At 45.1% G+C, this 13,526-nt stretch overlaps 1 protein-coding gene across 1 annotated transcript in view; it reads left to right on the top strand.

Moving 5' to 3' along the window:
• The first annotated feature begins 1,359 nt into the window (after nucleotides 1–1,359).
• LOC133537915 (protocadherin-17-like) overlaps nucleotides 1,360–13,526 on the top strand; it is an 82,468-nt gene continuing 70,301 nt past the window's right edge. Inside the window, exon 1 of the mRNA XM_061879068.1 lies at nucleotides 1,360–4,927. Within this exon, the coding sequence (XP_061735052.1) occupies nucleotides 2,456–4,927 (2,472 nt within the window). The 5' untranslated portion in view covers nucleotides 1,360–2,455. The remainder of the gene's footprint in view (nucleotides 4,928–13,526) is intronic.

The raw sequence follows: 13,526 nt of genomic DNA, 5'->3' as shown, positions 1-13,526 counted from the left end.
GGGCTCCAGTACTCTGGAATGCCCTCCCGGTAACAGTTTGAGATGCCACCTCAGTAGAAGCATTAAGTCTCACCTTAAAACTCATCTGTATACTCTAGCCTTTAAATAGACCTCCTTTTTAGATCAGTTGATCTGCCGCTTCTTTTCTTTCTCCTATGTCCCCCCCTCCCTTGTGGATTCTCCCTGCCCACTGGGTGTGAGTTTTCCTTGCCCTTTTGTGGGTTCTTCCGAGGATGTTGTAGTCGTAATGATTTGTGCAGTCCTTTGAGACATTTGTGATTTGGGGCTATATAAATAAACATTGATTGATTTATCCTTAAGTTTATCAATCAATCAATCAATGTTTACTTATATAGCCCTAAATCACTAGTGTCTCAAAGGGCTGCACAAACCACTATGACATCCTCGGTAGGCCACATAGGGCAAGGAAACTCACACTCCAGTGGGACATCGGCGACAATAATGACCCAGTGGGACGTCGGTGACAATGATGACTATGAGAACCTTGGAGAGGAGGAAAGCAATGGATATCGAGCGGGTCTAACATGATACTGTGAAAGTCAATCCATAATGGATCCAACACAGTCGCGAGAGTCCAGTCCAAAGCGGATCAACACAGCAGCGAGAGTCCCGTCATAGCGGAGCCAGCAGGAAACCATCCCAAGCGGAGGCGGATCAGCAGCGCAGAGATGTCCCCAGCCGATACACAGGCAAGCAGTACATGGCCACCGGATCGGACCGGACCCGCTCCACAAGGGAGAGTGGGACATAGAAGAAAAAGAAAAGAAACGGCAGATCAACTGGTCTAAAAAGGGAGTCTATTTAAAGGCTAGAGTATACAAATGAGTTTTAAGGTGAGACTTATATGCTATTTTACCAGCCCGGCCCACTTGAGAGTAGATTTTTTTTTTTCTCCACGTGGCCCCCGATCTAAAATCACTTCGACACCCCTGATCTAAAGCAAAAAATGTTGGTTTTCAAAGATGATAAAGCTCCGTTGTCAGAAATGCAACAAGGTGTTCAATATTGTGATTTGCTGCACTGCATCACACAGAGAGAGAGAGAGCGAGAGAAAGAGAGAGGGGTATTTTGAAGGGTGGGATTTAATTTGATCCATTTTAATTTCACATCTGATCCAGCTCTTCACTGGAGTGACCGCGTGTTGCGTTCATTGATCTAGTCCCTGATCCCTCCTGTGCACACCTTTGTGTGTTTGGAGGCAACATCCACCAGCAGCACCACCGGCGTGTTCTTTCTCTTCCCCCCCCCCCCTTTCATTCCCTGCCCATGCACTGACACTGCGCGCACATCAGTAAATGCATCACGTAGCATTAGTACAGCCTTCCTCCATGCCATCCGCCGCTCCACCTAGAAGGCGAGATCTGTCACCGCTCACTCATTTGGCTGCGAAAGGAGCACTAAAGTGCGCGCACGTATACGCGCGGGAGTGTGCGGCAAAGGGAGGAACAGGAGGAGGAAGGAGGGGGAGCGAGCGAGGCAGCTTTCAACAGTTGAAGAGGAGACGCGGACTCATTCTGATTATCTTCAATCATCTCGCACCTTATTTTCTCTCCGCCGTGCAACAGATAAGGCTGGCCGCTGATGGATGCAAAGAGGAGCGCCTTCGAATCGGACTGGATTATGGGATTAGCGGACTGATTAGTGGACACCCCCCCCCCCCCAAAAAAAGAAGAGAAGTGGCCGCTGTGGATGCTCCTCGGCGGAGGAAGGGCAGGAACACACAAAAGGTTGCGCCGGAGAGAGAGAGAGAGAGAGAGAGAGAGCGGGGAGGAAAGGGGGTAGAAGCCAGCCGCTGCAGCCCGGGCTCCATGCACACTTTCCTGGAGGAGCAGAGACCATCAGCTCCCCCCCCACCCCCCCACCACATATGCAACAGTGTGCCGCACCGGAGACAAAAGTCACAATGAACGGTAACACGGAGCGATGGTGCGATTTGGAGCTTTGCAGGGTGTAGATGTCGCATGAGGGCAATGCGCCGCTTTTTCCCACCTTTTCCCCTCTCTTTTTTCCCGTCTTGAAAGCCACACTCTTAACCTTCACCATGCTTTAACCTTGGACGCAGAGGGGAATATTAATACTTTATTCTCATCGATTATTCATTGCGGGAGCCCACCACACCCCCCCCTCCGGGGAGGGAAAACAAAGCATTCCGATGTTGAATTTGATCTTTAATTCATGCACGGGGTGTCGTCGGGCGGTCATCTTTGTTTACAGAAAGAGTTCATCATCGCAGAGCGGCATGTGAGAGAGCTAATGCCCATTAAAGGGGGTCCACAAATCGATTTGCCATCCAATTAGTCCTGCGGCCACATTCCTGCTTTGGATTTAGTGCTCTAAAGGTTTTGCCGAATAATCAACAGGTTGAAAGTCAAGATTTTTTTTTTCTTTCCTCCCTTCTTTCCTGTGTGCCTGTACTGCCTATCAAGCTGAAGGGATGCGTCTCTCTGTTCCCATATTCCTTCTGCTGTGGGTTAAAGCCCTGACATTGAAAAACCTCAGTTACTCTGTCCCGGAGGAGCAAGGACCCGGCACAATCATAGGTAATATTGCAAAAGATGGCAGCTATGGGACCCTGGAGAGAGGGAAAAAATCGAACTTTCGAGTCCTGGAAAATTCCGCACCACACCTGGTGGACGTTGACCCGGAGAGTGGACTTATTTTCACCAAACAAAGGATCGATCGGGAGACCTTATGCAGGCGGAACCCAAAGTGCCAGCTCTCCATGGAGGTGTTTGCCAACGACAAGGAGATATGCATGATAAAGATCGACATACAGGACATAAATGACAATTCTCCCAGTTTCCCCTCCGATCACGTTAACATTGATATCTCAGAGAACGCAGCCGCGGGCACGCGCTTCCCGCTGACTATTGCACATGACTTGGATACCGGGGAGAACGGGATAAAGACTTATCAGGTCACCAGAGATGATTACAATACATTTTCATTGGATTTAAAAGTAAGGGGGGATGGAACTATTTATCCAGAGCTGGTGGTTCAGAGACCTCTGGATCGGGAGGACCAGAGCCATCACACCCTCCTCCTCACTGCAATTGATGGGGGGGAGTATCCGAGATCGGGCTCCATGCAAATAAACGTCAGGGTGACTGATTCCAACGACAATAGCCCTATTTTTGAGAAATCCTCCTATGTGCTGGAACTCCCGGAGAATTCCCCGCCTGGAAAAGTACTCATTGATTTAAACGCCACTGACCATGATGAAGGAAGCAACGGCCAGGTGGTTTACTCCTTTACAGGATATGCGTCTGAGCGAATACAAGATCTGTTTGCCATAGACCCCAACTCTGGTGTCATCAAGGTCCAAGGGGAAATTGACTATGAGCAGAATCCAATCATCGAGTTTGATGTGCAGGCGAAAGATCTCGGTCCCAACCCCATACCGGGCCATTGTAAAATTACTGTCAAAGTACTGGACAAAAATGACAACTCGCCAATAATTAGTTTTGTTTCAGTGCGGCAGGGGGCAATCAGCGAGGCGGCGCCCTCCGAATCTGTCATCGCCTTGGTGAGAGTGACGGATAAAGATTCTGGCCGAAACGGTCAGCTCCAGTGCCGCGTGCTGGGAAATGTTCCCTTCAGACTGCAGGAGAACAATGACAATTTCTACACGCTGCTCACCGACAGACCTTTGGACCGGGAATCGAAGGATGAATATAATGTCACCATTGTGGCCAGAGACAACGGTATCCCCTCTTTGAACTACACCAAGTCCTTCACTGTGAAAATCTTGGACGAGAATGACAATGCGCCCCGCTTTACAAAGGCCCTTTATGTGCTACAGGTGCCTGAAAATAACATCCCAGGGGAGTACTTAGGCTCCGTTCTGGCCCACGACCCAGATGTAGGCCGTAACGGAACGGTGACCTACTCCATTATGCCGTCGCACATAGGCGACGTGTCTGTCTATACGTACGTGTCTGTTAACCCCACCAATGGAGCCATATACGCGTCACGCTCTTTTAACTACGAGCAGACGAAGTCCTTTGAGTTCAAAGTTCAGGCTAAAGACGGAGGCTCCCCTCACATGGAGAGCACCTCCACCGTCAGGGTCAACATCCTTGACGTCAACGACAATCTCCCCGTGATTATTTTGCCTCTTCTGCAAAATGATACGGCGGAAATCCCAGTGCCTCGAAACGTCGGTATAGGCTACATTGTGGCTACGGTGAAAGCGGTCGACCACGATCACGGAGAAAGCGGACATTTGACCTACGAGATTACGGAGGGCAACGAAGACCACCTGTTTGAGATGGATCCGATCGGGGGCGAGGTCCGAACCACCCATGCTCTTTGGGAAGAGATGTCACCTGTGGTGGAGTTGGTGGTTAAGGTAACGGACCACGGCAAACCGCCGTTATCCGCCGTGGCAAAGCTAGTCATAAAAGCAAACACGGAAACAGTGACAGGTGGCGGGGGCTCCGGCGTGAGCGGCGAGCAGCAACACTGGGACGTATCCCTGCCCCTCATCATTACCCTCTGCATTATCTCTGTCATGCTCTTAGCAGTCATGACCGCCATCGCTGTCAAGTACAAGCATCAAGATAAGGAGATCGGGAATTATAACTGCCGCATGGCCGAGTACTCCAACCCTCCGACGGGGAAGGGCAAAAAGAAGCGGATCAACAAGAGTGACATCATGCTGGTGCAAAGCGAGATGGAGGAGAGAGATTCGGCCAGCCGCATGAACGTGGTGAGCAGCCCCTCGCTCATCACTTCTCCCATATGCTTCGACTACCAGACCCCCCTGCCGCTCACGCTGCCCAGGTCCGAGGTCATGTACCTGAAAACCACCCCCAACAGTCTGACGGTACCCAGAGCGGGCTGCCACTCCAGCTTTGCCGGGCTGAGCACAGACACTCCTGCAAACAGGATGTCAGTCATCCAGGTAAGACATCCTCCCCTTGTTATTTACTTGCTCTCTATTTGTGCTTATCCCTTAGCTGTGGAGCTCTGTGGGTAAAAAAAAACAAAAAACTGACATCATTATCACCTTTGGTTCCTCGCTTAAGGCAAGCGCTTTCTGCAAATGAAGCATGCTACGACAAGTTCGTTTTAGGATCTACTTGGTGGCATTCTACTAATAAGGTTAACGTTTTATCCACGTTTGTTCTTTCGCTAAAGCGCCAGAGCCGCAGGGCCAGGTAATGAGGAAGTGCTCTCTCCGTCTCTGTGTGTGGTAAAGGCAAACACTGCGAGTCTTGAACAAGGCCTGCTGTGACCCCCCCACCCCCTCAGCAGATCCGCAGCTATGGAGAGAAAATAAAACCTGGCCTGAAATGTTGGAGCGGACAGGTGTTTGAGCAGCTTGTCCTATCGTATTACCTAACCGGTGCGCGCCAGACAGCAAGATGCACATGGCGTAACCCTGACAATCGCTCCCCCCCCCCACTCCCTCTCTCTTCCAAATATGGGTCAGATCCGCCCAGCCGCAACCGAAGTTGGCACAAGGCTGCCCTTGACGGGGTCCATACGAGCCTCGCCAGCTAACGTGCTAATTGGCCAGCCCGGGCGTGTAGCATGCACCGAACACGATGTAAATATCTGGGTCAGTCTCACATTTGGAGATGGCAACGCAGATGACAAGGCCTGGCGCTGTCACCAGTCGGCGTGGTACGTGGGTGTGATCAACACAAACACATTATTCTCAAGATGAAGGAAAAGGGCACTAATGAAAGCGGCTAATGCCTTCCTTCCTTTGCCCTGCCAAAGAGGCACATATGGTCGCAATGGCGGTGTTTTGATTTCTACCCCGTCTCTTTGCCAGGTGATGCTGTAGCTTTTACGCAAGCCAATCGGCCTCATCAGATCTGTAACCGAACGTACGTCAATTTGGCAAATTACTACGGTAAATATTATTAAATAATTAGCCTACTCACTGGCCTTGTGGTAAGTGTCCACCCTGATATCGGTAGGTCGCGAGTTGAAACCCGGGAAGAGTCATTCCTAGAGGTGTAACGGTACACAAGTATTTCAGTTCAGTACGTACTTCGGTTTAGAGGTCACGGTTTGGTTCATTTTCAGTACAGTAAGGAAACAACAAAATATACCTTTTGGGGTTATTTATTTACCAAATGTTTAAACAATGGCTTTATCCTTTATTCTGCCCACGTTAATCAACATTAAACTGCCTCAAAATGTTGCTCGGATTAAATAAAATGACATATAAAAAGTGCAACATTAAACATCCATCCATCTTCTTCCGCTTATCCGAGGTCGGGTCGCGGGGGAAGCAGCCTAAGCAGGGAAGCCCAGACTTCCCTCTCCCCAGCGACTTCGTCCAGCTCTTCCCGGGGGATCCCGAGGCGTTCCCAGGCCAGCCGGGAGACATAGTCTTCCTAACGTGTCCTGGGTCTTCCCCGTGGCCTCCTACCGGTTGGACGTGCCCTAAACACCTCCCTCGGGAGGCGTTCGGGTGGCATCCTGACCAGATGCCCAAACCACCTCATCTGGCTCCTCTCGATGTGGAGGAGCAGCGGCTTTACTTTGAGTTCCTCCCGGATGGCAGAGCTTCTCCCCCTATCTCTAAGGGAGAGCCTCGCCACCCGGCGGAGGAAACTCATTTCGGCCGCTTGTACCCGTGATCTTATCCTTTCGGTCATGACCCAAAGCTCATGACCATAGGTGAGGATGGGAACGTAGATCGACCGGTAAATTGAGAGCCTTGCCTTCCGGCTCAGCTCCTTCTTCACCACAACGGATCGGTACAACGTCCGCATTACTGAAGACGCCGCACCGATCCGCCTGTCGATCTCACGATCCACTCTTCCCCCAAGACTCCTAGGTACTTGAACTCCTCCACTTGGGGCAGGGTCTCCTCCCCAACCCAGATATGGCACTCCACCCTTTTCCGGGCGACAATCACGGACTCGGACTTGGAGGTGCTGATTCTCATCCTGGTCGCTTCACACTCGGCTGCGAACCAATCCAGTGAGAGCTGAAGATCCTGGCCAGTTGAAGCCATCAGGACCACATCATCTGCAAAAGACAGAGACCTAATCCTGCATCCACCAAACCGGATCCCCTCAAAGCCTTGACTGCGCCTAGAAATTCTGTCCATAAAAGTTATGAACAGAATCGGTGACAAAGGACAGCCTTGGCGGAGTCCAACCCTCACTGGAAACGTGTCCGACTTACTGCCGGCAATGCGGACCAAGCTCTGGCACTGATCGTACAGGGATCGGACTGCCATAATAAGACAGTCCGATACCCCATACTCTCTCGGACTGTCTTATTAGGCAACATTAAACAGTTTCAAGTAAACTCATCATGCTTGATTTATCACAGGATTTGGGAAGCCTGTAGTTGATTTTTATTATGCAAATTTTATATTTTTTATCAACATGTGATAGCAGGGACGCTGCCATTCAAAGCTTTTCTGTCCGTAAAACACACACACGGACCGCAAAATGAGCTAACGTGACGCTAAAAGCTAATTAGCCTTCACCTCAAGCCACAACTGCGAGGGGTTTAAGATTCTAGAAGGTCAACGGGCTCATAGTGATGTTAGTAGTAGTTGACTGGGAGGTGTTTATCATCATTTGGGGAGAGTACGCTGCCTTATGCTCACCTGCTAAACACCTATCCGCTCGACGCTGAAGCATTTATTACTACATTCTCTCTGAATACGCACTGCTGATTGGCTGTTACCGCTATATAAGTAACCAATCAGATGGTTGTGTGGGTGGGACAATGCTGACTGCTGAGACAGAGGCGGAAGACGCAAAGCAGCGTGTTAAGACTTTAGCTTAGAAACTCGTTCGGTACACCTTCGCACCGAAATACACGTAGCGTTACACCCCTAGTCATACCAAAGACTATAAAAGTGGGACCCATTACTGCCCTGCTTGGCACTCAGCATCAAGGGTTGGAATTGGGGGTTGAATCACCAAAAATGACTCCCGAGCGTGGCCACTGCTGCTGCTCACTGCTCCCCTCACCTCCCAAGGGGAGGAACAAGGGGACGGGTCAAATGCAGAGGGTAATGTCCTCCGCCGAGAAGCATCCATGTTCGAACTGCTCCCACAGTGTAGTAATTCAAGTCTCGTTTTAAGACCCACTTTTATTCTCTGCGTGGGTTGGGGCGGTATAGCTCGGTTGGTAGAGCGGCCGTGTCAGCAACCTGAGGGTTGCAGGTTCGATCCCCGCTTCCGCCATCCTAGTCACTGCCGTTGTGTCCTTGGGCAAGACACTTTACCCACCTGCTCCCAGTGCCACCCACACTGGTTTAAATGTAACTTAGATATTGGGTTTCACTATGTAAAGCGCGTTGAGTCACTAGAGAAAAGCGCTATATAAAAATAATTCACACACTTGTGTGGTCCTCTGTGTTTTTAAATTTAGATTTTTATTGATTGTTTTAATTGGTCTTACCCTTTCAAATCGTTTTTAAATGTACTTATTTTTTATATTGTTTTTATATTGGTTGTATATTTACTTATTTTTCTGTTTTTATTCAGTCATTGGTGGAGCTAAGGATAATATTTGAATATTGTTTTTAATATTGTTATGCAGCCCTTTGGAAATGGTGTTGTTGTTTAAATGTGCGATACAAAGAAAGTGGGTTGGATTGGTAATTTCACCACACCTTGTGTGTGTGTGTGTGTGTGTGTGTGTGTGTGTGTTTGTGTGTGTGTGTGTGTGTGTGTGTGTGTGTGTGAGACTATCAGTGGTAATTTTAACTTTATCACTGCGTGTGTCCACTGCAAAAAGTAAGTGTTTAAAAAAGAGGAAAAAAAAATACAAAAATGAGGGGTATTTTATTTGAACTCAGCAAAGTTATCTGCCAATAGAACAAGAAAATTCAGCTTGTCAAGACTTTCCAAAACAAGTAAAATTAGCTAACTTCAATGAACCCCAAAATACCTTAAAATAAGTATATTCTCACTAATAACAAGTGCACTTTTCTTGGTAAAAAAAAAAAGAGACTTTTTTGCTCAATATGTTGAAAAATATTCTCAAATTAAGTAAATGCTTAGTGTTATTATCTTGACATAATGATATGCGCTCGGCATCATTTTTCTTTTTTCATGCTTGACGTAAGAAATGATTACTTTAAAAATTTGTTTTATACTTCTGAGTGTTAATGACACAACTTTGCAATACTTGATGTTCTAGTTTCAAGCATGTTTTACTCAATATAGGTCATAAAATCTCAGCAACAAGCTGTAATATCTTACTGAGATCGTTTAGGACCAAAACCCTTAAAACAAGTACTACATTCTAACATAAAATATGCTTAGTGAGAAGAAATGTTGTATCAGACAGAAAATAAGCAAATATCACCCTTATTTGAGATATTTAATCTTACTTCGATTTCAGTTTTTGCAGTGTGTTTTCACCCAGGCGTTAAGTAAATGTTTAAATTTCTGCTTTGAGCCCATGTTTATTTTTCAAAAGTCTCGAAAAGCCAACATTAAAACGTGTCACATTATAATGAAAAACTTCCTGATGGATGAGGACTTATTGTGATTTTAAAGGCCTACTGAAATGAGATTTTCTAATTTAAACGGGGATAGCAGGTCCATTCTATCTGTCATACTTGATCATTTCGCGATATTGCCATATTTTTGCTGAAAGGACTTAGTAGAGAACATCCACGATAAAGTTCGCAACTTTTGGTCGCTAATAAATAAGCCTTGCCTTTACCGGAAGTCGCAGATGATGATGTCATCGGTGTGAGGGCTCCTCACATCCTCACATTGTTTATAATGTGAGCCTCCAGCAGCAAGAGCTATTCGGACCGACAAAACGACAATTTCCTCATTAATTTGAGCGAGGATGAAAGATTCGTGGATGATGATATTGATAGCAAAGGACTAGAAAGAAAAAAAAAGGCGATTGCATTGGGACGGATTCAGATGTTTTTAGTCACATTTACTAGGATAATTCTGGGAAATCCCTCATCTTTCTATTGTGTTGCTAGTGTTTTAGTGAGTTAAATAGTACCTGATAGTGGGAGGGGTGTGTCCACGAGTGTCTTGAGGCCAGTGTATGAGGGAAGTCACGGCAGATACAAGGACGGCGCAAACTCCACAGATCTCCGGTAAGAGGCGACTTTATACCACCATTTTCTCACCGAAACCTGCCAGTTGACATGTGGTCGGTAACCATGTTCGCTTAACCGCTCCGATCCATAGTGTGTTTGTGTGGCTAAAGGCTAAAGCTTCCCACCTACATCTTTCTTCTTTGACGTCTCCATTATTAATTGAACAAATTGCAAAAGATTCAGCAACACAGATGTCCAGAATACTGTTTAATTGCGCGATGAAAAGAGACGACTTTTAGCCGCAAATGGCGCTGCGCTAACATTTCCTGACAGTCCGTGACGTCACGCGCACGCGTCATCATTCGGTGACGTTTTCAACAAGACACTGTCAGGCTTTCCCCTGACAGTTTGTCTATGTTTTAGTTTTTTCCTCTGCATTTGTCTGTGTTTAGTATCTCCTGTCTTTAGTTCCTGTCTTGTGCTCTTATTTTGTCAGTTTCCTGTCTTGTTCCCTGAGTGCTGTGTTCCTCCTCAGCTGCGGCTGATTGGCACCTGGCCACACCCGTTGCCAATCAGCCTGCTCCTATTTGTACCTGCTTTGTCTTGTGTCAGTTGCTGGATCATTGTATTGTCATTGCCACATATCACTCTTGTCGTGTCGTTTTGTTACAGCTACTACCTACATTTTGTCCTGGTTGTCGTAGCAGTAAGCTGTTTCAGTTAGCATTAGTTATTTCCAGTTTTTCTGTTTGCTATCCACTAGCTTCCATGCTAAAGTTCCTTTTTGTTTTCTAGCTTCCAGTGCTAGCTCCCTTAGTTTGTTATTCCGCCCACGTGCGTGCTTTTTGTTTGTTCTTGTTTATTTTTAATTAAATCATGTTTTCATAATCTATGCGTGCCTCCGTCTCTGCATTTTGGGGTTCATCAACAACTAATAACTCTGACAGAAACTCAGCGGGAAATTTAAAACTGCAATTTAGTAAACTAAAAAGGCCGTATTGGCATGTGTTGCAATGTTAATATTTCATCATTGATGTATAAACTATCAGACTGCGAGGTGGATAGTAGTGGGTTTCTGTAGGCCTTTAATCTACAGTACATTTAAAACATTTAACCTGTACATTTTGCTCCACAGTCATATTTTTAATCCACTTTCTGTTTGGGTCTGCGATTTGTTCGTTTGTGATGTCGCTGTCACATTGCAAATGAAACCACACCCCGCCCTCTACTAAAGTATTAAAGTTAAAGTCTGAACAATAGTCACACACACACTAGGTGTGGTGAAATTACCCTCTGTATGTGACCCACCCCCATGATCCCCCCCCCCCCGGAATATGAGGGGAGCAGTGAGCGGCAGTGGCGGCCGCTCTCGGGAATTAAAGTTAAAGTTAAATTACCAATGATTGTCACACACACACGAGGTGTGGCGGAATTATTCTCTGCATTCGACCCATCCCCTTGTTCACCCCCTGGGAGGTGAGGGGAGCAGTGAGCAGCATCAGTGGCCGCGCCCGGGAATCATTTTTGGTGATTTAACCCCCAATTCCAACCCTTGATGCTGAGTGCCAAGCAGGGAGGTAATGGGTCCCATTTTTATAGTCTTTGGTGTGACTCGGACGGGGTTTGAACTCACAACCTACCGATCGCAGGGCGGACACTCTAACCACTAGACCAGTGGTCCCCAACCGTTTTGTATCTGCGGACCGGTCAACGCTCAATAATTTGTCCCGCGGCCCGGTGGGGGGGTGGGGATCCTTTTTTTTTTTTTCTTTTTCATGAAAAAGGGATGTTTTTGTCATGATGAAAAAGGGAGGTTTTTGTGGTTGGCGCACTAATTGTAAGTGTATATTGTGTTTTTTATGTTGATTTAATAAAAAAAAATAATTTTAATTTTTATTGTTTTATTTTATTTTATTTTTTATATATATATAAAAATGAATTAAAAAATTATTCTGCGGCCCGGTATGTATCAAACTGGTAGCCCTTCGCTTTAATCACTACCCAAGAAGTAGCTCCTGGTTTCAAAAAGGTTGGTGACCCCTGTACTAGCATCGTGTGATTTATTTTATACATATGTAGCACCATCTACAAAGATACTAACAATTGCTATTGCGCCATCCAGTGGACACATTTAGAACAGCAGTTTTTTTCATTGAAAAATTTCAGGTTGATTTTTATACTTGGCAAACTCATCCCGCGGGCCCTACGTTTGACACCCCTGTTCTAACTCATGGGTGTTGTCAGCAGATTATCCACACATGGATTAAATTTCACTGTTTTCAATAAACTCCGATTTCGCTATCTTTTTGTCATGAGGCTGACTGGCTTGTGTTGCCATTTCTAAAACAAAGTAGCGTATACCATATCTTTCGGAGTATAAGTCGCTTCAGAGTATAAGTCGCACCTGCCGAAATTGCATAATAAAGAAGGAAAAAAACATATATAAGTCGCACTGGAGTATAAGTCGCATTTTTGGTAGAATTGTATTTGATAAAACCCAACACCAAGAATAGACATTTGAAAGGCAATTTAAAATAAATAAAGAATAGTGAACAACAGGCTGAATAAGTGTACTTTATATGAGGCATAAATAACCAACGGAGAAGGTGCCTGCTATGTTAACGTGACATATTATGGTAAGAGTCATTCAAATATCTATAACATATAGAACATGCTATACCTTTACCAAAATATCTGTCACTCCTAATCGATAAATCCCATGAAATCTTATACGTCTAGTCCAGGGGTCACCAACCTTTTTGAAAGCAAGAGTTACTTCTTGGGTACTGATTAATGCGAAGGGCTACCAGTTTGATACACACTTAAATAAATTGCCAGAAATAGCCAATTTACTCAATTTAACTTTAACTCTGTTATTATTAATAATTAATGATATTTATCTTTGTGGAAACACTGGTCATCCTAAGGATTTCTCACGATAAATATATATTTTTAATGACATGTTTTAAATAGGTTAAAATCCAATCTGCACTTTGTTAGAATATACAACAAATTGGACCAAGCTATATTTCGAACAAAGACAAATCATTATTTCTTCTAGATTTTCCAGTAGTAATTTGAAATAAGATTTAAATTTGATTCTAAAGATTTTCTAGATTTGCCAGAATATTTTTTTTATTTTATTTCAATCATAATAAGTTTGAAGTAATATTTCACAAATATTCTTCGTCGAAAAAACAGAAGCTAAAATGAAGAATTAAATTAAAATGTATTTATTATTCTTAACAATAAAAAATAAAACAAAATTACTTGAACATTGATTTAAATTGTCAGGAAAGAAGAGGAAGGAACTGAACAGGTAAAAAGGTATATGTGTTTAAAAATCCTAAAATAATTTTTAAGGTTGTATTTTTTCTCTGAAATTGTCTTCCTGAAAGTTATAAGAAGCAAATTAAAAAAATAAATGAATGTATTTAAACAAGTGAACACCAAGTCTTTAAAATATGTTCTTGGATTTTCAAATTCTATTTGAGTTTTG

The sequence above is a fragment of the Nerophis ophidion genome, linkage group LG19 (assembly GCF_033978795.1).
Source record: "Nerophis ophidion isolate RoL-2023_Sa linkage group LG19, RoL_Noph_v1.0, whole genome shotgun sequence".
NCBI lineage: Eukaryota > Metazoa > Chordata > Actinopteri > Syngnathiformes > Syngnathidae > Nerophis > Nerophis ophidion.
This window is presented reverse-complemented; position numbering and strand designations above follow the sequence as displayed.